The sequence below is a fragment of the Labeo rohita genome, unplaced genomic scaffold (genome assembly GCF_022985175.1).
Source record: "Labeo rohita strain BAU-BD-2019 unplaced genomic scaffold, IGBB_LRoh.1.0 scaffold_94, whole genome shotgun sequence".
Taxonomy (NCBI): Eukaryota; Metazoa; Chordata; class Actinopteri; order Cypriniformes; family Cyprinidae; genus Labeo; species Labeo rohita.
This window is the reverse complement of record NW_026129898.1, coordinates 460,410-485,981: the sequence shown is the minus strand read 5'-3', so window position 1 is coordinate 485,981 and position 25,572 is coordinate 460,410. Positions and strand designations below refer to the sequence as shown.

Genomic DNA, 25,572 nt, shown 5'->3' with positions numbered 1-25,572 from the left:
AACTTGTATTAAGTTCATTTCATGCTGGTTGAACGAATAAAAATACGTTCAGTTTACTTAAAGAAAATGTGGAAACCGATTGCACGAAATGTTTTAAGTTGCCATATTTTAAAATGGCAGATTAAATCCATGTTGAGAATAACAGTATTTAAGATGTTTGCACAACACAAAATAACACTGCTAGGTAAATAGAATTAATAAAGTAATCTTACTATTAAATCTTAAGTAAGATTAGTAAATGTCCTGGAGTATGTTAACTAGAAACAACATTAAACCTACTTGATATTTATTAGTTAATTTACTCTGTAAGAGTTTGCTTTCTTTACTTTAAACTGATTATTAAATTAACTTTAGTTTTACCTTTAAGTTTGCTTTAACAAAATAAGGCAATTGGTTTCCAAACTTTTTTTTAAGTAAGCTGAACTTATTAGGATTTACAGTGTACTGGACAGGAAGTTCAGCTACTAGTTTGTGATGTCACAAGTACAGCCAAGTAAATACTATTGCATGGCCAACAATTGAATTTCACTCACACTGTTTTAATGACCCTGACAACGAGTGCATTCAGCATTGGGGAAAAAATTAGCATATTTTTACTCAAAAATAATATATTTATGGTGTGTTTCTTGTATATTTTGAAGACACCCTTAATTAATTTGTAATATACTTGTAATACAAACAAAGTACACTTTAATATCACTAATCAAGCATGCAATTAGCTTACAGCATATACTTACTTAAAGTATACTAAGTATACTTGAAGTTGTTCCAATTTAGCACATGAAAGTACACTAAATACACTTACAGTTATGCTTTACTACAATTTAATTACAACTAAAATATACTTAGCACAAAATTAGTTGTTCCAAAATAGCACACTTCAAGTTAACTAATCAGTAACACACTTGAAGTATACTGACAATTAGTCTGGCTGCAAGTATACTTAGCATATTTTTTTTTCACTAGGGTATGCTGTTTTTTTCACTAGGGACAGTACTAGTACCCATATTCCTCACTAAGATTTTTTTTTTCTTTTCTTCACTCAGAGTTGCTCTTAGATGGGTTCTGAATTACTCTTAGGCCCCAATCAGACAAAACGCGCTTTTGCGGTGAGAGGTGCTTTTTTAAAATTGTTTTCTATTAACAGTGAGTGTTATGCGCGATGTTTATGCGCCCCAGGCGCCTCACGTTTTAACCGCCTGCGGCGCCTTGCGTTTTTTCAGGAGCGCTCTGAGCACCTGAAGTTGAAAAAAACAACTCTGAGCAGAAAAGCGTCCAACATTATTGCGTTTCTTTCCATTGTCCAGTTGAATAAATAGTGAGGTGGGCCTTCCGTTGTGGTGACGAAAGTCTTACCATTGCTTAAAAAGTTCAGAGATTGCAGTGATGGAGGAGAAACTTTTGGTGTCTATCGTGGGTTACCCGGAGCTGTATTTTTTTTTAAAGTTTTTGCTAATATGACAGTTTACTTAACAGCTAAAAACCAAAGATTTTAGAGCGCTCACGCTATAATCCTTTGATTAGATTGACAGGACGGCTGATTTGGTGGTTGCCTAGCAGCATAAAGAAACGCAAGGCACTGCTCTTTTTTAAAAGTCACCAAAAAAGGCAGCGTGGTGCACCTCGCGTTTTCAGACCTAAAAAACAAAAATTTTGTCATGAATCACTTATCCTAATGTCGTTTCATACCCACAAGAGCTTCATTCGAAGATATTTTGTTCGTTTAAGATATTTTGGATGAAAACTGGAAGGCTTGTGACTGTCCATTGACTGCTAAGTGTCAGTGCACCACACAGATTCTTCTACGTTCTTTAGGCTTTGATTTGAACGGAAACAGCGTATCCAATCGAATTGTTGAATGAAGTCACTATTTTTATTTTGCTAAATTATGAGCTTTCTGAGAGGATTCTTAGTAGCTTTATGGGGTATGAAAGCGGATAACCTCAACTTTCAAGGTATGTAGCCATAGCAACTTGCTCTCTGAAGATAACCTGCTCCGGAGTAGGCTATGTTTATGCTTATTTCAGAGCTTTCAGCTCATGCGTGAACTTCTGACGAGAGTCCAGTTGGTGTGACAGATTGCACGTAGTATTATATATAATTACAAAAATGTTGTTGGCATATATAATAATTATCTGTATAAATTATGAAGCACTATTATGACAAGGTAATATTTATTTCATTATATTATAAAACCTATATTTTATTATCATCTCACACATCATGGATCTGCATTTTCTATAACTTATTTTTATAATAAAAATACATATCTGATATGACTTATTATATAATTAGCATCAAAACAATATAATTCTTATTCTCAACGATTAAAGATTAAACAAACAAAAAAAAATTGCACAACCACCCATTAGGTGGCGATATGCACTAAGTATGTAAATAACCTTTTGAACGATAGAAGAAGAAAGAAGCAGCATGGCACACTCTATAGCTATGTCCCAAAGTGGAGTGCACGCACTTCGAAGTACATGGACTTCGAAGGCCATGCCTCCGAAGTGCACGAGACGCTCCACCTTCGCAGGATTTCCTAATTGCGCCACCAGGTGTTCCCGATTACCGCTCCTGTCACATAGCAATGGTGTGAGAGGGGCTCTGCCATCCTGACGGGTTTACACGTTTAAGTTATGGAGCCAGCATTGGTCATATTTGTTTTTATATTTTATGTTTTACTGGAGGAGATGGTGGGGATGTACCTCAGGCTTGGCCAAGAGCATGGGCGGGTAAATTACATTGTTTTGCTGCATCCTTGCCGAATTACAATTTTAGATGCATTCATTGCGTTTGAACCGACTTGAATAATGTAAAGATACATATAAAAAAAATACAAAACCATGCACACAGAAATATATAGCAGTTCAAATATTGACTGATATGTTACCAAGGTGCGATTTTATAATGGTTTATTGTCTTGATGGTGAACATATTTAGAAAACCCTGATTTTAGTAACCATAAAAATAAAACTGAATAAATAAAAACAAATTATGCATTGTTCATCTCAGTGTTCAGCGGCAGCGGAGTTTTTGACATGCCTCGTTCCACTGTCCACCACATTGCAGTTGCTGAGGAGTTGGTGGCCATTTGCCACCAAGAGATTCACCTCCCCGAAGACCTCAAAACACAAGGAGGCAGGGCTGGACTTAAAATTGATGTTGTTTTTCTAATGTTAAACCTAAGCTATGTTGTAAATAGTTGTAAAAAGTATTTTCAGTAACATATAGAACAATTTTGTTTTAATGTGAAAAAATATATATAAATAACTCTTGTGTGAATGTGAATATACAATACAAAAATACAGAATGTACAAAAATTATTCATTTCATTCTTAACTTACATCACAACAATAAACTACAGAAATTAGGTTGTTTCATTGACAAAGTGACAAAAAACAAATGATATTAAAAATTTGTGACACTTGCAATCCTAAATCAGAGCAAATAAATCATGCCTGTTAACAACAGCACAATGAATTTCAGCGGGAAAAAAAAAAAATACTCTATTAACTTGCTTTGTATTTTTAAAGTCTTTCCCCAGCAGGCTCACTTTCTCTAAAATAGTCCTACAACAAGAGAAAATGGAAACACTTATAATATAAAGAAAGGTTTGCAATGTTAACATTACAAAACATGACACAGCAGGACATCCATAAAGTGCTATAGTTTGTTTACTTACATTTCAGTGTGAATTCCCCAACAGAACTCTCATCCGTCATGTTCTTTGAATATAAATTCCATCGTCATCTGCGCACAAGTGATTCTGGGATATGGTAGGGTGCGAAGTGTCCATCAGATGTACACTTCATTTTCCTGGAAATCGGAGACCGCATTTGAAGTCACTTTCGAATTCCGGCAGCCTTCGTCGCGCCGCGGTGATGCATTCGTTTTCTTATTAATGCAATATAAAAAAAAATACACCCTGAGAACAAACATAACAGCTATGCAACGAGTTTACAGGTTATGGTAAAATACCAGGTTGCTTAATCCAGTCTTTGTTTGATGTAAATACAACATTGCAACATCAAAACAATCAGCATCAAATTACTTTAAAATGTTAATTTACTCTTTTGTGGTCAGTACAAACTAAAGGTTAAAAGATGTGTACTTGCCAAAAAAATAAATGTTAGATGACTCCTCCAGAAAGACCCTGTATCCAGCTTAAGCCCCACCAAATGCTGGCAGAACCCAGTGTGCTGTTTTAATATGAAGGAATTTTCTGTGTTGATTTTTCGCAGGTGTTTTGCCCATAGTATGAATTACACTTTGCATTGTGTTGTAAATATAACAAATTATATATATATATACATGAAGAGTTCAGATGCAAAAACTCCTAAATCCATCTGACGTATTTCTTTAAAAATAGCATTTCTTTCTGGCTACTTTGTATAGGTTTTTTCTGTGTAAGTACTGGCACTTCTTATTGGGCTGAGGCATTTTGCGAGTCTGAAGTAAAAGTAATTGTTGGACGTGTACTATCTGTCAGGAATATTTACTCAGTATCATTATATAATTTTTGATCAAGATGGCTTTTACCTGGTTTTGCATCTGAACTCTTCACATATATACATATATAATAAAAGAAATAATCAATAAATAAAGTAATATATATATAAAAAAAAATACATAAAATATCTTTCTTTCAACATTTATTCATTTGTTTGTTTGTCACAGTAAATCTCTCAGCCTTTGTGTTTGGCCATTTTATACATATTTTGTCTACTTGCCAACTATACTATTCTAACTAACTATAAACACTGTATTAATTACTGTTGTGAAGAAGAAGAACGCTTTAGCATACTTTAAAGGATTTTTTGCTTAATAAATATTTTAGAACTATATACTCATGCTCCAAAACATTTACCTACAAACCAGGCCGAATTCAAGGGTGAATTGAACATGTTAATTGCAATTAAATGAAAATGTATTTGTTTGTATTTTAAATAATATAATATAATATAATATAATATAATATAATATAATATAATAAAAGTAGCAAAATGATTTATGTGCTTTTTTTAGCAACATAGGAGAGATTAATTATATTTAAAATCTATAGACACTTACAGCAGTTTAAAATTTGTCTATATTCTTAATAAATTTCAATTTGAATATGATCTAATAATATTATTTCAAATGAGATCAATATTCAGGGGCTTACTTGATAGGTAGTGTAGAATAGGGGTTGCACATTAGTTGACAAGTTGACTTCAATGGTCTGCCGTGATGCTTTAAGCCTGACGTCGACTAGTCGCTGATTCTTAAAATTTTACTTGAATTCAGAACAGAACAAGAAAAAGAATATATGTATATACATTATATATATATATATTTACATTTACATTGCACATAAAATGAGGATGCTGTCAAAAACAATGTCATAAATAGATTTTCTTTATCAATGAACTTCTATTAACTAAAATAAATACTATACTTTGCGTTTAAAGCAGCTTTTGCCCTATGTGCACTTGTGCAGAGTTTTTCAGGTAGCTTTGCAGGTAGGTTACTTGAAACATCTTGGAGATGTTGCCACAGTTCTTCTGGATTTACGCTGTTTCAGTTTGTTCTGTTTCTTCATGTCATTCCAGGAAGTATGGATGGAGATGAGATTATATCAGTGTGGAGCACTGACTGTTGTCAGACTCCTTGTGCAAACAAAAATCTCACTAGATTATTACAATTAATGGCAAACAGAATGTTTGGAAAAGTAAACCGATATTTTTTTTTTACATTTACATTATTATTATTATTATTATTTATTTTTTTAGCTGGTGAAAATACTAGTGGTCTAAGACTTTTGCACAGTACTGTATGTATATATATATATATATAATAGTCATATACAACTTCACAACAAAACAACTCAAAATACATCATTTTTGGTCATACAGAAAAGAGTGAGACATTCAAAAATGCAAAGGGTCTATTTTTATTTGTTTTTTTTTTTTTTAATTCATACATTTTATCACATGTATAAATTACACTTTTTACATTTTATCACAGCTACACAAAACAGTAGAATACTTATATATAGGGTCATAGTATTCAACCCTACCTGATACTGACCATAGGCAATGCATCTGTTTTTAGCTAATGTGATCAGTGCACCTTAACTCTTTTTGTTGTTGTTGTTGTTGTTGTTGTTTGCATTTTAGCATTTCAGTGTGACCATGGAGGACAAAAATAACTACAGTGATCCTGACATTTCTAACACATCTGCTGAAATGTATTTCTATGATCTATATGTAGCACATTTTCATTCACATCATTCTTCGAGTTCTTATATCAGACTGTGTATCTTCCTCATCACCAGTGTTTGTGTGGGTCTGCCAGCTCTAGTTTGGGCTTTTTGTCTTCTGTGCCTTTACATAAAGATCAGAAAGCAAATCTCATCCTTCATGCTCCTCCTCCTGCTTCTCAGTGACCTGATACAACTGCTCCTCAATCTATATGTAGTGACACAACTACTGACAAAATTAAACTCCTGGACTCCTGAGCTTTTCCAGTTTTGGTCTGGGTTACATGTGAGTGGTTTTCATCTGCATCAGCTGGTGTCTCTAGAGAGGTTTTTGACATTGAAATATCCGCTGTGGTCTGCTCGTATTTTCTCACACCACTGTTACATCATAATCTCAGTGTGCATTAATTTTTTTTGATGGATTCATTTGTAAACAAGCCGATTTTGTTATTCAATATTGGCACAAGTTTGGCATCTCTGATCTATTTGACTGTAGCATTTACAATCGCCTGTAAAGCCTCTTCCACTCCTGTCGGCAAAAACACATGGTCAGTGTTTACTGTTGCCATTTTTACATTTGTAATGCTGTATTTACCGTTCTTGTTGTTCATCTGTGTGAACTTTGTCATGGGTGCAGTCCACATATCTTGGTACGTGATGTCCGTCTGTTTGATGAGTTTGAGAGTGATTTCAGATCCGCTCCTGTGTGTTTTGGTCTGCAGAGAAAATCTCAGAGATGCTCAGACACCACAAACACACACAGAACCCAACGCTGATGAGACATCATTTTCATCAGTCGTCAGGGCTGTTTTTTTTATTTAGGTACTAATATGTACATTTAAGATAATAATATGCACACATTAGGGCTAAATAAGGCACACATACCTTTGAAAAAGACCATCCCAGTGACAGTTTTTGTATCTTTTGTTCTGAGAGTCTAGTGTTGACTGCTTAAACTTTTGGCCATTATTCACTCAGTGTTTAGTATGTAAACAAGGGTTTGTTCATAGTCACTGAATTTATGATTTTTTGAGGGTTTCTTCCAGGATGTGTTAGGAAAATTATTTGAAGCTTCACCACATTCAAATTTGGCACCACAGTGCCACCTTATGGTGAACTCAATCCTCTGCTATTACCTTAACCCCACCAAACCATATGTTTGTGTTGCAGTGAGATGAATGTAATGTGAATATCACCCTAATGACATTGGCACATTTATTTTGGTTTTCCATACTTTGTATGATTTCCAGTTGAACACTGTTGACTAATTTACAGGAACGGACATTCAACCTGACAGCAATTCGGCTATTTTTAGAAATTCTCAGACACACTCTCTCCATACAACACTCAGTAGTGATGGTTGCTCTCAAAGCACTGCTTCATGACGTTTTAAAACCTTTACAAATCTTTTGTTTAGAATCAGTGGTTCGGATCACTTATCAAACTGACCAAGTCACATGATTACAGCAAATGAGGCTTCACTAAGTCATTATACTACTTCTAAATATTGTCAATAATTCGCCACTAGGTGGTGTTAATTTCATGGCAAACATATGAACCAGTGTCTAATATGGTTTTAACTGATCTCAGGTTAGTTTTATTATTATTATTATTATTTATTTATTTATTTTTTTTGTCAAACTGAATTTTTATTCAATAGTGTTTGTATGGATCTATGGTCATTGCTCACTTCAGGACACCTTTTGAATCAGCTGATGTGAAACCCTTGTTAAATTTTACTATAAAAATAAACAAGACATGGCCAGCTGTTGTGGGTTAATATAATTTATATATCTGTCAGTACCAACAACGTCAGTGCCATATGAATGTTCCCAACCGATGCAGAAGATTTGCAAAAAAGGAAATTGTTTAAATGCTAAAAGACTGGAACAACTTCTGTAAACACATAGTGATATTTGTGTCTTGTTGTACTCTTGCCAAAAATAATTTCTCTTCACACACAGTAAAATCAAGTAATTAAATGAATTAAAAAATAAATAAATAAATAAATAAAGTGTCTTTTAAAATACACATATAATCATCCTCCTTGTCCTGAGTCACAACAGGACTTCACTTTGCTAGTGTTTATAGACAGCTTTAATGACAAACACGTGCATATAATTGAAAGGTAAAGCGATGTAGTTGCATGAAAATGGTCAGGGCCCGTATTCACAAAACATTTTATCTTACCACTAAGAGTTCTCCTAAATAGCAGTAAAAGCTTTTAGCTAGGAGTTTTCTCTTAAAACCTATTAACAAAGCTGCTGAGACAAACTTTTACTAAGGAATAAAGAGAAGTCTTAAGCTAAAACCGGGCTCACACAACAGGATTTTAAAAATCCTTACCGATTATGAAATCTGGTTGCTGCGCACACATAAGGAGAACCTTTGCAGATTGTCTTCCCTGAAATCCTAAACATGCACACACTACAAGATTTGAAAATCGTGGCACATCACACACTACAAGATATAATTAAGATTATCAAGCCGGAGGGATCGCCTCATGTGATCTCACGCAACAGATCGTCATTTCAGCAACTAATGTTTACAAATGTTAGTTAGCATGCTAGCAGCTTTCTGCACTCACCCAGTATGTTGAAAACTGAGACGATTTTACTCCAGAGCTGTCCTTACTCCATGCGGTTGTGGTATGTTTTCAATATATTATACAGACAGTGTTACTACAAAAACATGAGATTTAAAATCTTAAATATGAAACATGTTTGATATGATCGGGCAGGCCCCGATTTGTGTGAGAGCAGATCGGGAGGTGCAAGATTCGATCTGTGAACGCCTTACATTACCAGGTAACCCATGCTGAACATTGACCAATCGAGGTGCTCGACAAGATTTTTGCTCTGATAATCCTGAGGGCAAAATCAGGGCAAAATTTTTGTGAAATACTCTTAGAGCAAAAATTTTGCACAGCCATTATTTTTCAGATTTTCTCCTTAATGAGCAAGTTATGAGCTACTTTTAGCCTAAAGATGTTTTGTGAATACAGCCCTGATTCGGAAAGAGCCTAACTAAAAGAACACAGGCACTGATATTTAATAATCTGTAAATTACATTTAAAACATTACATCTTATGAAAATATTTGCAATTGTTTTGTAAAAGGTGTCGCTATGTTTGTTTGAGCCTAAATTTCATTGCTTTACACTTTTTGACCAGCAGGTGTCTCCAGTATGTGGTCTTTTGAACGCTTTGAAACCATGAATAACTTTATTAATTAGTTAAATGATACACTTATATATCCATGTCTGCAGTATGATTGGATTCGATCAAAATAAGATCTAGCTCTGTACAGTATGTGCGCTGTGGCCCTCACTGTGTAAATCATGCAAGCCATTCAACAACATAGTGAAGGTACAGTCAGAGCACTTCAGACAACAGTACAGCAATTACAACACAAGGTAACCCTGATAGCACATATACATCTCGGAGACGTCTATTTGATGTCTGCATTTACATCTGCAATACGTCTATTGGACGTTTCCTATCAGATGTAAAGTAGATGTATATTAGATATCTTTAAGATGTTTATGATTTAGAATGTATGTAAAACTGACTTCTTACAGACGTCTGCCAGACATTTGTACACAGCAGATGCTTTCCAGATCAAGAGATCTTTAACAGACATCTTGCAGACGTACGTGTGCTATCTGGGAAGGTTCAAAAAGGGAAGAATGGTTCTGTGTCTTAACTTAATTCTAGCTCATTAAAGTCAAGAACTGGAGAGCCTAAAACTATAATTTCAAAGCAGTCCAAACAGCCTAGATTTCAAGCGCACCCAAAAGCAACCTGGGTTTACTAAGAACACTTGCAGAGTTACAACTTTCATGTGATTACTGACTCACCATGTCCATAAGCAGGGCCGTCAGATCTTCCTTTTGCCCAGTGCAGCTTGATCACTAAATGCTAAAATGTTTTTTACTCGTTTATTTTCAAGTAGCGATATTAAGAAAAGTCTTGCAGGAATAGTTCATCCAAAAACGAACATTTATTTACTCATCCTTGTTCCAAATCCACAGGATTTCCTTCATCTTCGAACACAAATTAAAACATTTTATTGAAATCTTAGAGATTTCTGTCCCTCCACTGAAAGTCCACACACCCAAAAGTTAAACTAGGGTAAACGTTTTAAAAAGTTAATAAAGACAAGCGTATGCTAATGCATATGAATCGAACAGTTCAGTCACGCATGAGCGTTTAATCAACAGCAAAAACCGAATGGCTGGGCCCATCTGCTTCTTCTGTAATGTATTTCAACTGCTGAGCACCAGATGGAGACATTTAGCATGTTTTCATGAACTAAAGGTATCGTTAGTAGCTTGAACTGTGTCTGAGAAACGAGCCTCACTTAACATTTCAAGTAGTATAAGCCTCAGTGAAGCATTTGAAGTAGTTAAGTATTTTAGTGAATAGTAAAAGTAAAGGCGTCACAGTGTCATAACATTAGTGTTTGACGATTTGATCTGACACTAAATGACTTGAATGTGACACTTTAAGAATAATCCTAACTAAATGCATATTGATCTACAATAAAACTCAAGTAAATCCTAATGGTTTCAGTGTTTCTTCATGCAGCTGATGGCAGGAGTAACAGTGGAAAGAGTGACTGCGACTCACTGCAGCTCTTGTTCAGCAGATGGGAGGGACTGACATGCCCCTCTCTCTCTTCCTCCACCATCAAACTCCTGCATTTCAGAAAACTTTAGACTGGCAAACACTGAAGCGACGCTTTCATTCGAGCAAAGGGATCGTTTGCCTGTGTGGATGTTGTTCAGAAACACAATTAAGAGCGATGTAGTCAGTCCGGACGGCCGCGTGAAGTCATGGTGAGTCCAGACCTATCTGTCTTTCTGTCTTTCTGTCTGTCTGTCTGTTCACAGGAGTGTTTACATAATACATAAATTAATTTAGAACAAACTTTATAAGAAACGAATTTAAAATAAAGAAAACACATGCGTTTCATCTTAAAGAGGCAGTAATAGGAGAGCTGCGATGGCTGAGACAAAATTAGACTGTAACTTTTTCTGCTGAATATGGTTTAATCAGTGCTACTTCGTCCAGTGTCTGTTTAGCGTCTTCTTTCAGCTATATTGAAAAGAACCGGTCTCTCTTTGTTTGAAACGACAGTAGGAATGTGTGATCCTTGGAGAAAGTTTCCATATCGATGGTCAAAAATGCCATTGCTACTACAGTTATTCTTATTATTGGAAAAAAAATTGGGTTGTGCTAGACATGTTATAGAACTACATAAATCATATGATAAAAGGTTCTGAAAGCAGCTTAATGTACTACAGTTTTGCAGTGGTGGCAGTGATTATAATGGTGGAAAGGAAACTATGGTTACCATGGTAAATGGGAATACAGCAGCGGTGAGGAGGAAAGAGCTGGAGGTGGGAATTCCCCCTCATTTCATCAGGACTCATGAGGAAACTGCAGGACACACCGATCTGGAACAAACTGTGGAGTCTCTTATGAAAAGACTCTGTTCAGGGTTTCTGGACTGGTTTTTGTGACTGTTTCAAAGAATAGAAGATGAAGTAAAACTAATAAAATGGAGTAGAAACTTCAAAAAAAAAAAAAAAAAAATAAACTAAAGTTTAGTTGAATACAAAATAATTAAATGTAGTTCAGCCAATATAATATAATAATATGAAAATTCAGAAATTCAGAATAAAATACATATTTGAACATTTATTTCATGATCAAACATGCACACGCAACAGATTTTTTGCATTTTTATCATATATGCACTAAAATCACAAGAAAATCAGCTGATTCGAACACATTGAGCAAAAACGATGAAGAACAGCAAAGTTAGTATGGAGAAAAGCTCTGGCTTTGTTTTGGGACATTAAACAAATATAACAGAATTGCGTATTTGAATAGGATTAAATTGGAACTAATATATAGTATATCTGGATAAAATAAAATTTGTGAAATGAACAGAATGGGTAGAAAGTCTTCCTATGGGTAGAAACACATAAGGTTGCAGTAAAACAAATATAACAAAAAATGAATTACAATAGAATAATTGAATAAAATGGAGAACCTAAATATAATAGAATAAGCCTGATGTGAAGCAGCCATGTATAATAGAAATGCATGGTTGAATGGGAGTAAATTGGAACTAATGTATTGATAAATGTAATGAATAGAACAGAATTGCACAGTTGAATAAAACAGAAGTAAACCTGAAGTAAAACAATTATAATAGAAGAAGAATAGTAAAAATAAATAGAGAAGTAGAATTGAGGCAAGTTAAACCAATAGAGGAGAATAACTGAATAACATAAAATAGTTGGGGGAAAGTTTAACTAATAGAATAGAGTAGCTGAATAAGTTTGAAGTAAAACACGTGTGTTAACGTCCATCTTTCAGCATGTATACAAATACAAACCGAGACACGTGAGCGTCTAATGCTGATGTGACTACAGCTGCTGCCAGTGTTTGGTGTGTGTGGGACAGGGTGGAGCCGTCTGGCTGGATATACAGAGACAGAGAGAAAGAGAGAGTGAGACTGTTTTACTTGAGAGAAATGAAAAGACGTGATGGTGGTTTGGGTGAAGTTGCATTTTCCACATAAGACCTGAAATAGAGGGAGATGATTCATTTTCAGTTGGGAGAGGTGAGAGTGCATGGAAAAACACATCAGTGCACCCACACACACACATGCACATTAACATTTAGTAATACAGCGATACTTTTATCCAATAATATTCATTGTGCACAATGGCTAAAAAACAAATCTAAATATTATTAGTGCATAAGCTAGAGCAGAAGTGAAATTCAGAATAAAATAAATATTTGAACACTTATTCATGCTCAAACATGCCTGACAGCACATACAACTGAGATTTTTGCATTAGAAATGGCATCACAATAGATGTGAGATGTGTGAAGTGTGAAGTGAAGTGATAAACTACACCTGCAAACACATCTGTGTGAATCCATGTCTCTTCATACATGCACTGAAAATCACCAGAACAGCAGCTGATTTAAACACACTGAGCAAAAACGATGAACGGAAAGGTCAGTATGGAGAAAAGTGTGGGTGCTGTTTGATTTCAGTTGACTCTTGCTTTGATATTAAGACATTTCTGTGTCCAAGACAATCTTAGGTGTCCAAACAGTTATTGAGGCCATTGTAGATACACACATACACACAAAATCTCACCCTACAGTGAGACATTTTTATCGGACAGATCTGTTGTGCACCGCAAAATCAGTGTGAAGGCCAGTAAGGCTTGAAACACCCTCAACACCAGTACATGAATGTGAGCGTTTCTCAATTTTTTACTGTATATATACAGTATACATCCAGCTACCAGAAAATGAACATATCTGTTTTATTAGATACACTACTGTTTGAAAGTCAGTAAGTAGTTTTTAAAAGAATTAATACATTTTTCATCAAAAGTGACAGTAAAAGACATTTATAATGTTACAAAATATTTATATTTCAAATAAAAGCTGTTCTTTTGAATGTTCTATTGATCAAAGAATCCTGAAATATAAAATGTATCATGGTTTCCACAAAAATAAACACAGTTGTTTTCGACATTGATAATAATCATAAATGTTTCCTGAGCAGCAGATCGGCATATTAGAATGATTTCTGAAGGATCATGTGACACTGAAGACTGGAGTAATGATGCTGAAAATTCAGGTTTGATCACAGGAATAAATTACAGTTTATCAAATATTCACATAGAAAACAGATATTTTGAATTGTAATATTATTTCACAATTTTACTGTTTTTACTGTATTTTTGTTCACATATATGCAGCCTTGGTCAGCATAAAAGACTTCTTTCAAAATTGAACCGAACTCAGACATTTAAACTGTAGTGCATGTTCAAAAGATCACACAAGAACACACGTGATGTATATAATCTGTTGAATAAGTATGTGTGTAAGCTGTGTTTCTGGCCAAAATTAGGACTTCCTTTATTATGAGGTATACGACTAGTCACATTTAAGTTCCTGATCTTCAAATAGAAACCGGTTTCAGACAGCACTTAGTTCATGATTTAAGACGTAAGAATGTGTTAGATCAGGTATTTCTGTGTGAAGTTCCTCTTAGAAAGAGGAAGTAGTTCCTTCTGAATCCTTTTTCTAGTTCTCTTCCTCCACTCTGGCTCTCTCTTGCTCTTTCTCTCTCTCTCTCTCTTTCATCTGCCTGCATCTGGATTCCATCATTCTGCTCATCAGCACTCTCTCTCTCTCTCTCTCTCTCTCTCTCTCTCTTTCTTTTACTGTATCTCTCGACGGACTGTTTCATTAGGAGCTGCTGAGAAAGAGAGGAAGTTGAGCAGAACAATGACATACCGCTGGTGTTATAGTATGCTTGAGGTTGCACTGTGGATCTGTGTACTTATATACATCATTACAGAAGTTTGCTAAAACAGATGAAGAACTTTTTTAACTACTTAGTTTGTCTGAACAATTAGTCTTAAGGATGCATTTAATCAGAATCAGAAAGTGCTTTATTGCCAAGTTTGTTCACACACACAAGGAATTTGTCTTGGTGTTTGGAGCTTCCGGTACAGAAAGTACAAACAGTGCAGACATACATAAAATTAAGATATTGCAAACCAAACAAATTACTGTGGATTTTTAGATCAAAATCTTTAGACCAAATCGTGCAGCAGTTCTGCACAAAACGTTTGGTCTCCACCCTGTCATTCCGAACCAGAACAAGTTACGTGTGACGTTTTTTGGTTGTATTTTATTATGCGAATGAGAGCTACAACTGTTGAAATACAAACAAAAAGTGCCATAAAAAATAAAATAAATAAGCAATCATATGGCATCAGTGGAAAACTTTGTGGTAAAATCAGATATGTTTTGTAGTTTTCTGGAGCATGACAGCACCCGATTCCAACAACTGTCAATTCAACTGCAAACTATGTTAATATTTGAATTGATTTTTAGTTCCATATTTTTAGTTTCATTGTAATTTAAACATTTTAGTAATTGTATGTGTTTTGTTTGTTTGTTTTTAAATAATCTATTTAGTTTTATTTTTTATACTTTGTTTTAGTAATTTTAGCAATTAGTTTAGTCGTTTTAAAACTTATTTTAGTTAGCTGCTAAGTCTATATTTAAAATTGTAAGTTTTCTTAAATCTGATGTTTATGTTTTATGTAAGCTTTATTTTACTTAACAATTTGAATAGTTTTAGTTTTAGTAAAAAAATAAAAAAAAAATAAAAAAAAATAAAAAAGCAGCACTGAGAGTAAATGTTATGTGACATTTGTTGTAGCTTAGTAGTTGTACCGTTAACACTGACTCACTGTGTTTTAGCAAAAACATCTGAGACAAAATTTGCTGAAATTTTCTACAGCTCTGAAATCAGTGAATCCCTGTTTCTCTTGCCAAAATTTAAATAATAAACAGAAAAAAGATTTAAAAAAAAAATAGATGCACATGTTTTCTGTGGTTTCAGTGTTGAATGAAGTTTGATATTCAGTAATCTTTCTTGAATAATCATGTTGTGGTGTTTTTCAGTTAGAACACAAGTACTAGTGTTTTTTTTCTTACACTGAACAAGACAATTAGCTAGATTATCCTCATGTGACTTGTTCACCTTCTGGCCCTAAAAATCATCCTTTTTTTTTCTTCCTCGTTTTGTCTTTAATTCTGTTTTTCTTGCATTCTTTTTCATTTTACTTTCTTTCCTGCCATTTTCCTTCTCGGTTTGTTTTTCTTTCCTCACCCTCCCCGCCACCCCAAACATGCCGGCCTTCCTGGCTGACTTTCGCTCTCTCTTTTCCCTCATCTTTTGTTTATTCCCCTCATTGCTCACTGGGGGGGGAGACTTCAGAAACATAAGATGTGTTTTGTAAAGATGCTTCGGTGTAACTGTTGTCAGATGATATTTAGAAGTAGTTCCTGAGAGACGGCGTGTTTCAGGCGGGGAAGGCGGGATGGAGAAGGAGTGAAGACATAAACGAGAGGAAAATGTTCACGGTTGCTATGACAACAGAACAGCAGTAAAGTAAACATTAGAGTTCATGTACATGTGTGTGTTTATTGGTCAGGCTGTTTCTCAGGACGACTTCAAGCTTGTGTCAATGGGCCTCATTCATAAAACGCAAATACACAAATGTTTCATGAAGAGGCCAAGTTCTTTTTTTTGTGCATCTGAATTTATATGTATGTGTGTATGTTATGGGAAAGCCACTGTAGGACTGTTCTATTTGACTTATTCTATGTTATTTTGTAAGTTAAGTATTGTTTCCTTCTAATGGCAAACAGCAAATGCTTTTGTGTAGTTAAAAAAACAAAAACAAATAAGTTTTGGAGAATACAGTAAACTGTAATATTGGGAAATGCTACTAAAATTTAAATGAACTGAAAAAAAAATATATATATATATATAATTTATTATTATTAATTTAATAGAATATTGTTGAGAGACAAGCATAATAACAAATATAGATAACAAGCAGCATGTAAATATAAAGGTAGAAAAATGCTAAGCAGGGACTCATCAGTGATTCTTTTTATTTTTTATTATCATTTTTCTATTTACACAAATCATTTGAATAGACTAATTCACTAAAATCAGATTAGAATCAGAAAAGAAAAAACAAAAGTGGTTTCACAACTTTCAGAAAGAGGAAAAAAGAGGGAGTTTGATAACGGCAGTCAGAAAAAAGAATAATGTCAAATTTACCATCACTCCCACAACCACTGCATTAAAAACATCTTCACGGCAGTGTAGGCTGGGTTTTTGTAATTTGATGCAAAGGTATAATACAAATGTTCTAAATGTAAAAGCACTTTTTTAAACTAAAAAACTATATATATATATATATATATATATATATATATATATACACACATTGCAAGATTAGTGATGCTGATAACTGTTGAAATGCATCACAGTCTGTGAAAAATGGCCACTGAAAAAGTAAAAATTTTGTCAGTAGCATTGTTTCTTTTAGTTAGATACTCCCCAATACTGGTGTGTGTTATTCAGACAAGAGTTTCTGAATTCAGTGCAGTTGTTGAAAAGGTCATTATGACCATTTGGCCCACAGGAAGTTTTAGATGCTCTCTGGAACACAAAACAGGAAGCTGTGTTTGTGGGGAGGAAGAGAGGAGAGAGGAGCAAGCTATCGGATGCGATGACTAACATGTGAATCGTCTCATCGGCTTGTGTTGATATAATTTCTGTTTCAGGGTTCAGAGGCGGTAGAGGACTGCGTGCAGGGGGCGCTATCTTCCCTCTACCCTCCTTTTGAAAGCACCGCTCCTCCTCTCCTCTCTCAGGTGAGACCATCACTCTGTCCTTTCTTAGTGTTTGATGTCAGTTTTCTAACCAATTTGGTTTTTGGTTTTCCCAAAGCTGACAAACAAAATCCTTAGTATCCTCAAAAACTTAAGATCTCTTCAAACCTTCTAAGATTTCAAACTAGCCAAGCCTTAATATTAAAATCTGATGATCACTTCTCATTGCTTAATTATTAAAAACTGCATGGACTGACTAATCTTCTGATTGAAGTTTTCAGCGAGCCAACATTTAAAGTCTGTTTAGACCATTTTTCTTGACTGTGTGTGTTTGTGTCTCGTAGGTGTTCTCCGTACTTGAGTCCACCTATCAGCACGACAGCTTGAGATATCTGCTGGATTTCTTCATTCCTGCCAAACACCTTCTGCACAAATTACAGCAGCATGCATGTGTAAGTGTTTACCTACTAAGGCAAGCACCTCTATTGACTAAGTTTAGAAGTTTGCCCAAATCCCTGTCCTTAATAATTAAACTTCAGTTTGTTGAGGAGAGGTAACTAATTAGGATTTGAACAGTAAAGATATTTTGAAAATCCCATAGAAATTGGAGGAGCGACCTGAGGCATATCAAGAGACAGTTTCCCACAAAACCACCCAAAATACTTAAGCAAACACCCAGCCACCGCCTAGAAACGCCTGTAAATCATATTTGAAATTGTAAAAATCTACTGCCCAATGCATCTTCACTCTTACCGCCTGTTACTCTAATAATATCACGTACTTTTCCCTTGCACACACGTTAAGTCACACACAAACACGGAAAATGTTCACAGTGAAACTAACTCACACTTACATAAATGCATGACACACACATTCTCAGCCGGCTCTGTTTTCATTGTCGCTACGAGAAGCTGCCAGGGACAAGAGCCTCGGTCTGAGTCATGGCGGTAATTCTTACCATATGTGTGTGTGAGAAAGAGAGAGCTGAGGGCCTGAGAAAGGCTGGAGGAGTGTTCGCTTGAGAAATGGGGGAGGGATAAACAGACCGAACACTGGGGCACATTGAGAAAGAGGGTAGAAAGAGAATATCAGAGTGAGAAAACTAGGGGCTGTTCACTAGAGGAAGAAGGAATATGACTTCACAATCATTCTTCAGATGCTCCGGAGACACTTTTATATCTTTTGAAATGACAGTAAATTACATACCATAAAACAGAGGGTGGGGTTTTAGTAAAAAAGGGAGGATGATGAAGGAGGGGAGGGGCGTGGATTCCTGAACATAATTTGATCATGGTCCTGTGAGTGGGCATGGATGAGGGGGGATTCATGTCATGGGATAATTAGGCCTGTAGCCTGAAGAGAAAGCATTTGAAACTACGTTACGATTTTCAGGATGTAAGGTAAGTAAACACTTTCAAATAGAGGCTAATTTATATCATTAATGTGGAAGATGCATATGTAATTTGTAACACAATTCAATATTTAACGATGCACACACAGCTGAGATAAGAAGCAACGTTGCACAAGCCAAGAGGATCCTGAATGTGTAGTTATTAGCAGCTTCTCAACAGTTAAGGTCTAGAGTAGGTAGCATGTCTATAATGACATTTCTTTGGTCTCTGTTATTTGGTATTCGATTATTAAACTTCAAAATTGGCTGTGATTGTGTTGCATCATTTTTTTTGGAAATAAGGTTGGTACATTGCCACATTTTTAGATGACTCCTGAGTTTCACATTTCTTAATTTTGATACCACAGCAAAATACTAGCCTAACTAATTTCAGTAAAATATTTGTAAGCTTACTGAAGGCAATTAAACAGTCTATAATGAAATAAGCAGTAGGACAAGTAAATACAGTAGAACAAAGATGCAAACATTGTTTTAAGTTTTTCCATGTAGGTGTATCTAACAAAAAGAATTTAAACAAAATAAATCAAACTGTATGAATTAAATGTACAATGACAGTGACAAACCCACAACAGTTATTCAGTCAAGAGCAGAGACTGATTTTTCTCTTTTTCTTTTGTTGTTTGATAATATTATCTCCATGCAGTAACAGGTCTATTAGGCTGCTGTCACTTTAAGACCTAATGCATGGATCTGCTACAACTGACACACTTCCATTTCTTTTGCAAATGTTTGCATTCACCTGACACATAACCATGTTTACATAAATACTCACCAAGACAGGCATTTTTGACATAACTTTGTGTATTAGACTGTAAAGGCACAGTAAACCACAAAAAAGAACTCAATTCAGTACTTATGCTGTGTGACAGGCAGCTTTCTGTGCATGTGCTTTAGGTATGTGTGCACAGGAGATTATACGAAATTGAAAACGTTCTTGTCTTATTTAGCTTGAACGATTTAAAATCACTTAAAAGTTTAAACTGGCAAAGCATGACAAAGCAACACTGCAATGTCATGTTAGCATAACCATGATAAAGGCAATGATCCAAAATATCTACTGGTTGTCAAAATACTACCAGTGTATTGTTACTAACAGCATAATGGCCAGCCCTAGTTAGGACAGTAAGTTGCTTTCCTGAAAGTCTAGTGAAGACATGGGTTGTATTCCACTCTTTTTGTTCATTTTAACATTGTGCACCAGACTGGAATAAATTTGGGCTTGTGGTTTTAGTGCAGCTGTGTTGGTCTGCTATGACATTAGACAGACTATCTTTGTAACAATTATGTATCTCTCTTTCTCTCAGTCTCAGTATCTGGGCTGTCTCTTCTTGCACTCTGGTTGGCCACTGTGTTTGGAAGAGAAGGTAGTAGTACAGCTCTCTACTTTGGACTGGAGACTCCTGCGTAGTACTGACTTCTACCTCCAGGTGGTCCCTTTCTCGACACGTTGTCCTCGCCTTGCTCTCAAGTGCCTTGCACCTGGTGGGAGGAATGTACAGGAGGTTTTAGTGCCAGAGTCACAGCATCCACTAGTGTTTACTTCAGAGTGGCTACACTGCATCAACAAGGAGCGTGGCTGCAAGAGAGAAGGTAAGACAAAAATAGAGGAATAAGGAAACCAGTAGCTAGGGTAGATGGTTGGAGAGCAAGGAAATCCTATACAATGGTAAAAACAAATGTCTTAAGATTTTATTTGCCGTTTTAGAGTGATACACAGAGCAGACCCTCTTTCTCAGTTCTTCTCAAACTTTCTTCCCATGTAGGTGGAGGATGTTTGGACACTTGTCTGGTAAGCACATGTGACGGAGTGGTGCGTATTCCATGGGAAGAGGTGGTCTATCCCAAACTCCTCCACAATCCATCCGATCCTCTACAAGACAGTCCTGACCAAACTGACTTGTCATCAGGGGGTTTGGGACTTAGTTGGGGCAGCTCTTCAGGAGAGCATGATTCCTGGTCCTGGGATGAAGAGGATGACTTGCCTCCAGATGGGAACGAGGCGGAGATTGAGGCCGCATTAGAATGCCTGCGCAGAAGCAACAATGACCATCTTGTAGCTGATGGTGCTGGAGATTATGTTGAGCTGCTAGAGCCCAGAGGAGGCCCGGATGGTGGTGCTGATCCTAAACAGCGCTATTTGGAGATGCATGGAATATGTAAGACCAGAACATTGCCCCTGTGTAGGAGGGGTAAAGCAATACGACTACGAAAGGGGAAGGGGAGAGGATATGGGAAGACTGAAACTGGTGCTAGGGCTGGAAGTCTGGTACGAAGGGATAGCAACAATAACGGTAAAGATGGTGGAGTTTCCTGCAGTGACTTGGCTACCTCACGGCCTTTGCCTCGTGTCATTGATTTGGGTCGCCAAAGAAGGTCATATTCCCCTTCGTTCCAGGACTCTGATGAAGGTGCTAGAGAGCCAGAAGGTCTTGAAAGCAGATCTCATTGTACTGACAGTCTGGCCAAAGAGAGGAGGCCAGGGGTAGGAAAAGAGAGAGATGGGACTGGGGGTACACTGCCCTGGGAGGAGAGAAAGAAGAGTTCTAGCAGGCGATGTTCCACAGATGATAATGATGTGGCTAAGAACAAAGCAGAGAAACTGGAAGAGGGACAACAGGCCCACAATCAAAGATCGCACTGTAGCTGCGATGATAAAATATTGGCCAGCACTTCAGACAGTAGACATGAGGTTGCAACATTAGCAAATCTCTCCAACACTACAGATAATGGTGCTGTCCCTTTGGCTGTTTATGGAGAAACAGAAGACATAAACAAGAAATTGGCTGGAAAATCTAGGACACGGACAATGTCTCTCCAAGATTCTTCCCTGAACCATGCGTCTGATTCTTCAGGTTGTGCACAAAGCAGAACCAAACACAAAGACAATACCAGTAAAGAGACAACAGATAAAATTTTGCTTTCATCAGGTACAGTAAGCACGACGGAAGAAAAGTGTCCTGGAAAGTCTGAGAACTTTGTTTGCCCCAGAGGAAAAGAAGTAAAAACAGGTGGATTTAGAGCACCCAGGTATGGTTAAGTAAATGTGAATTTCCAGTGCATATTTGATGGTTCAACTTGTTTTAATTCTCTGCCCATACAAGGGAAACCATAGCCACTATAATCACATAAAATTTATTTCATTGCTAAAAAAAGATCAATTTGTCTTCTTACAGGAGGAAAAGGAAAGCCAAAGGAGGCAAAGGGAAGGCCAAATCCAATGGCCGTGTCCAACATAAAGGCAAAGGTGACCAAACTCCCTCAAAGAACCCGACCAAAGCCACCCAACCGATCAGCCATTCTAGCCAATCAGAGGAGCCTCCCAAGTCACCCAAAGATTGCATTGGCTGTGTAGCAGCGACAGACACAGAAACAGATGCAAAGTCAAAAGCTAAAGATGGAGGTAATGTTGTGATCGACACAATTAATGCTCATATGTGACCTCACGTTGAGTGCCAAAGTCGTAGCTCCATACTCAATCTGTTGAAATTCAACATGTATTACAGAAAGCCAGTCTGGCGCATCCCTTCATGACCATTCCCAAAATGAGATGGGATTATCCGAATCTGCTGCTCACTTAGAGTCCAAATCTCCCCCTCCTCATCTTAGAGACCTAGATTTGAATCTTCTGCAGTCAGGAAAGCTAATATTAACAGGTAGATGTTCTTACATTTTTAAGGGTTACACAATATGTACTGTATTCTTTCCTTGACATTAATCACTTCTCATGTAGGTACTATGGACCGACTGGGACGAGCATTGGTTACCACAGAAAGTCACCTCCCAGAGGATGGCTGGAACACAGATGAAATGATCAAAGTGTTGTCCTGCTATTACACCATCACCAGGTCTGTTATTTAACCCATGTAAACAGAAGCTATCATGCACTGTCACCACACATCACATGCATTGGTTTCTTTGGGAGAAAACATTTATACTGAGTGTGCTAAAGTTAGAGCTGGCTGAGTATTTTCGTATTCTGGGTAAACTCCTGGTGTTTTGCTGAATTTTAGACTGGAGGGCATTATCTCATGACCTTTTACTGTGCTTGGCTAATGCGCATTCTGTGCTGTGCTTATTTTGAAATAACAGACCTATGGCCAAAGAGAAGGGTCTTACTGTCATAGTAGACAGCAGAAAGTCTGCCCCGTCTGAACTCTGTCTCTCTGCACTGAAGCTCTTCAAGGTGAGTCAGTGCACGGACGGTGTTTGTGGTACACTGGGTGTTTTGCATTGATTCTAAATCTGTTTTGTCTGTGTGTACATCTGCTTGTGTCTAACAGGGACAGGCAGCAACAGGGCTTGACTCGGTTCTTATCCTAACTGAGGAACAAGATGAATCAACCCATGCGTGTCTGGATGGAATAGAGGTGCATGTTTATTCACTGAGCTAATATTTATCAATCAATCTGGGAAATGGGCTTTCGATCATTTTTGTGCTCAACCACCATGACAGACAGAGGAGCAGATACTGGTACCTGCAATCTCTACGAAGCTAAAAATGAGGAAAGGAATTTAGACATGTCATCCATTATGTGAAATTTATAATAGCCCAGCCTCCTTTAGTTGCTGTTGTGAACTCTTCTTAACTTTCCTAGTTCTGTATTATTTGTGAATTCATATTTAACAATTAGATCTAGTATCCAAAAAGGTATCTTTTATGTCATGGAAGGCTACGTATAATACCTGAAAGGTGTAATGCAAACTCCTCAAAAAGAAGACGTATTATGTATGTCACAGAGACCGTCTCACAGACACATAAAAAGCAAAGATTTCATAGAGTTGCAACACGAGTGTTGACAGCGTGTTTGCTTTCTATCAGCTCCTCCACTTCCCCAAGGGAGTTTGTTCATTTCCCGTGGGAAAAATCAATGTTCAGTCTGGCTCTCAAGCATCTGAGTAGATGATAAAACTCATTAGAGATTTTACTCACTCTCAGGTGCATACGGTACGAGGTACGGGCATCCTACAGCAGTTTGTGGACAAGCAGCAGTTGCCCAAAGAAATGGGTGGAGACTTTAACCACTCACATGATGACTGGCTCGCTTTTAGACTGGTAAGAAATTACTCGGCAAATTGTCCTGCATAGCCAGACTTTTGGCATGGTCCGCATCGCAGCTTATTTTGACTCTCCAGCTTGTGGATATCTAGTTGAATTGCTCCTAACAGTTTTAAACAAAACTTTGAATGTATTTATACAATTTTATGCCACTTATCTGGCAAATCCGTTAATTAGTTCTCAGAAGTGCTCACTGTATCAGCCTGGTTTCTTGTAAACATGGCACAGTGTTGAAATGTCAAGTTCCTGGTGGAGTACAGTACTGCACTAGCCACAATCCTAAGGCAAGATTCACCATCAGATAAGTTAACATGGAATCACAGAAATATTTTAGTATTTAGAGTTTTCCAGGGTAGGAGAAACTAGCTAGGGAACATTGTGTGGCCATTTACAAAATCTGGGATGTTGTAGCATTAAAACAAAAACAGCAGTAACTTTGCATTTCTACCTAACCTGTTCATTAACATGAAAAGGGGAAAAAATCTTTGAATGGAGATCTTTTTGTGCCTGTGTAAACTTAGCACTTCGGTTAAATATACTTAGAATATTTCCCACAACAAAACATTTTTTACATTTAAAGATACAGTTAAGCTACACCCATAAAACACAACAATAAACTTAAATATAAACATTATAAGAACTACCACAAGCCTGACCCTACATCTGTAGCAGATTAAACATGCCCTTCCTAATGTTTTGCACAGAGTTTGGAGCAGCTGACTCAGCGCTGTGAGAGCGCCCTCACCCTGCTGGGAGACGCACTGCAGTCTATGGACACAGAACCACTACCCGACTGCATTAAGGTTAAGCAGTGATTGATGTAAAATATGATTTGCTGTCTGTTTAAGATCAGATTTGTTTGTGTGGTATTTAAGCAGCCTTTTTGCAGGTGCTGACTGATTAGTCATCAGACTGTCTAACTGTATTCACCTGCAGAATGTTCCGCTCAGTGTTGACAAACATAGACAGTTAATGACAAGCATCCTCACTGACCAACGGCTGACAGAGCTGCAGCAGAGGGGCGGGGCTTGGCTGGCAGGTCTGGCCAATGGGACATCAGGGTTGGCGCAGAAATCACCAGACTGCAAGTATGAATAGAACACAAAAAGAATACATAGTAATATTGTTAAATTAGTTTCACATTTCACTTAGCTTCACATCAATGTCATCTTTAGTGGACATTTAATAATGTTTGCTTAAATTCTGCTTGTCTAACTGTATTATTGCATTACTGTGCATTCAGGGCTGCTTTGGCAGTGACCACTAACCTGTATGACAGTGTGGATGATGCGCTTCACCGGCTGGTGCGTGTGTCTAATCAGAGGGGTCGCGACCTGGAAGCGCTAGGGAGATTGGCTGCACTTGTGGATAAATTAGACAAGGTATGTGTGAGGATAAAGAGAGCAGTGAGATCTGTCAACGGAATATCCGGAAAATCCAGAAAACTTTGATTAGCTTCAGGTGTGTTTGATTAGGATTAGAAAGTGAACTCTGCAGGGCTGTGGCCCTCCAGGCCCGGAGCTGAGTTATTTTGCAGTGTAAACTTTGCTGATTATAATAGGAATGTTCAGGAGAATCCAGAATTGCCTGCAGACAATGAGCTCATG

The 25,572-nt window shown here is 36.8% G+C and overlaps 1 protein-coding gene across 1 annotated transcript in view; it reads left to right on the top strand.

Annotated features, from left to right (window-relative positions):
• Window positions 1-10,916: 10,916 nt before the first annotated feature.
• The window catches only part of arhgef40 (Rho guanine nucleotide exchange factor (GEF) 40), a 35,129-nt gene continuing 20,473 nt past the window's right edge, over window positions 10,917-25,572 (top strand). The window contains exons 1-14 of the mRNA XM_051105245.1: window positions 10,917-11,086; window positions 17,451-17,540; window positions 17,843-17,950; window positions 20,214-20,499; window positions 20,673-21,936; window positions 22,083-22,309; window positions 22,413-22,562; window positions 22,640-22,754; window positions 22,999-23,092; window positions 23,190-23,276; window positions 23,846-23,962; window positions 24,670-24,768; window positions 24,902-25,053; window positions 25,209-25,347. Of these exons, the coding sequence (XP_050961202.1) occupies window positions 11,084-11,086; window positions 17,451-17,540; window positions 17,843-17,950; window positions 20,214-20,499; window positions 20,673-21,936; window positions 22,083-22,309; window positions 22,413-22,562; window positions 22,640-22,754; window positions 22,999-23,092; window positions 23,190-23,276; window positions 23,846-23,962; window positions 24,670-24,768; window positions 24,902-25,053; window positions 25,209-25,347 (2,931 nt within the window). The 5' untranslated portion in view covers window positions 10,917-11,083. The remainder of the gene's footprint in view (window positions 11,087-17,450; window positions 17,541-17,842; window positions 17,951-20,213; window positions 20,500-20,672; window positions 21,937-22,082; window positions 22,310-22,412; window positions 22,563-22,639; window positions 22,755-22,998; window positions 23,093-23,189; window positions 23,277-23,845; window positions 23,963-24,669; window positions 24,769-24,901; window positions 25,054-25,208; window positions 25,348-25,572) is intronic.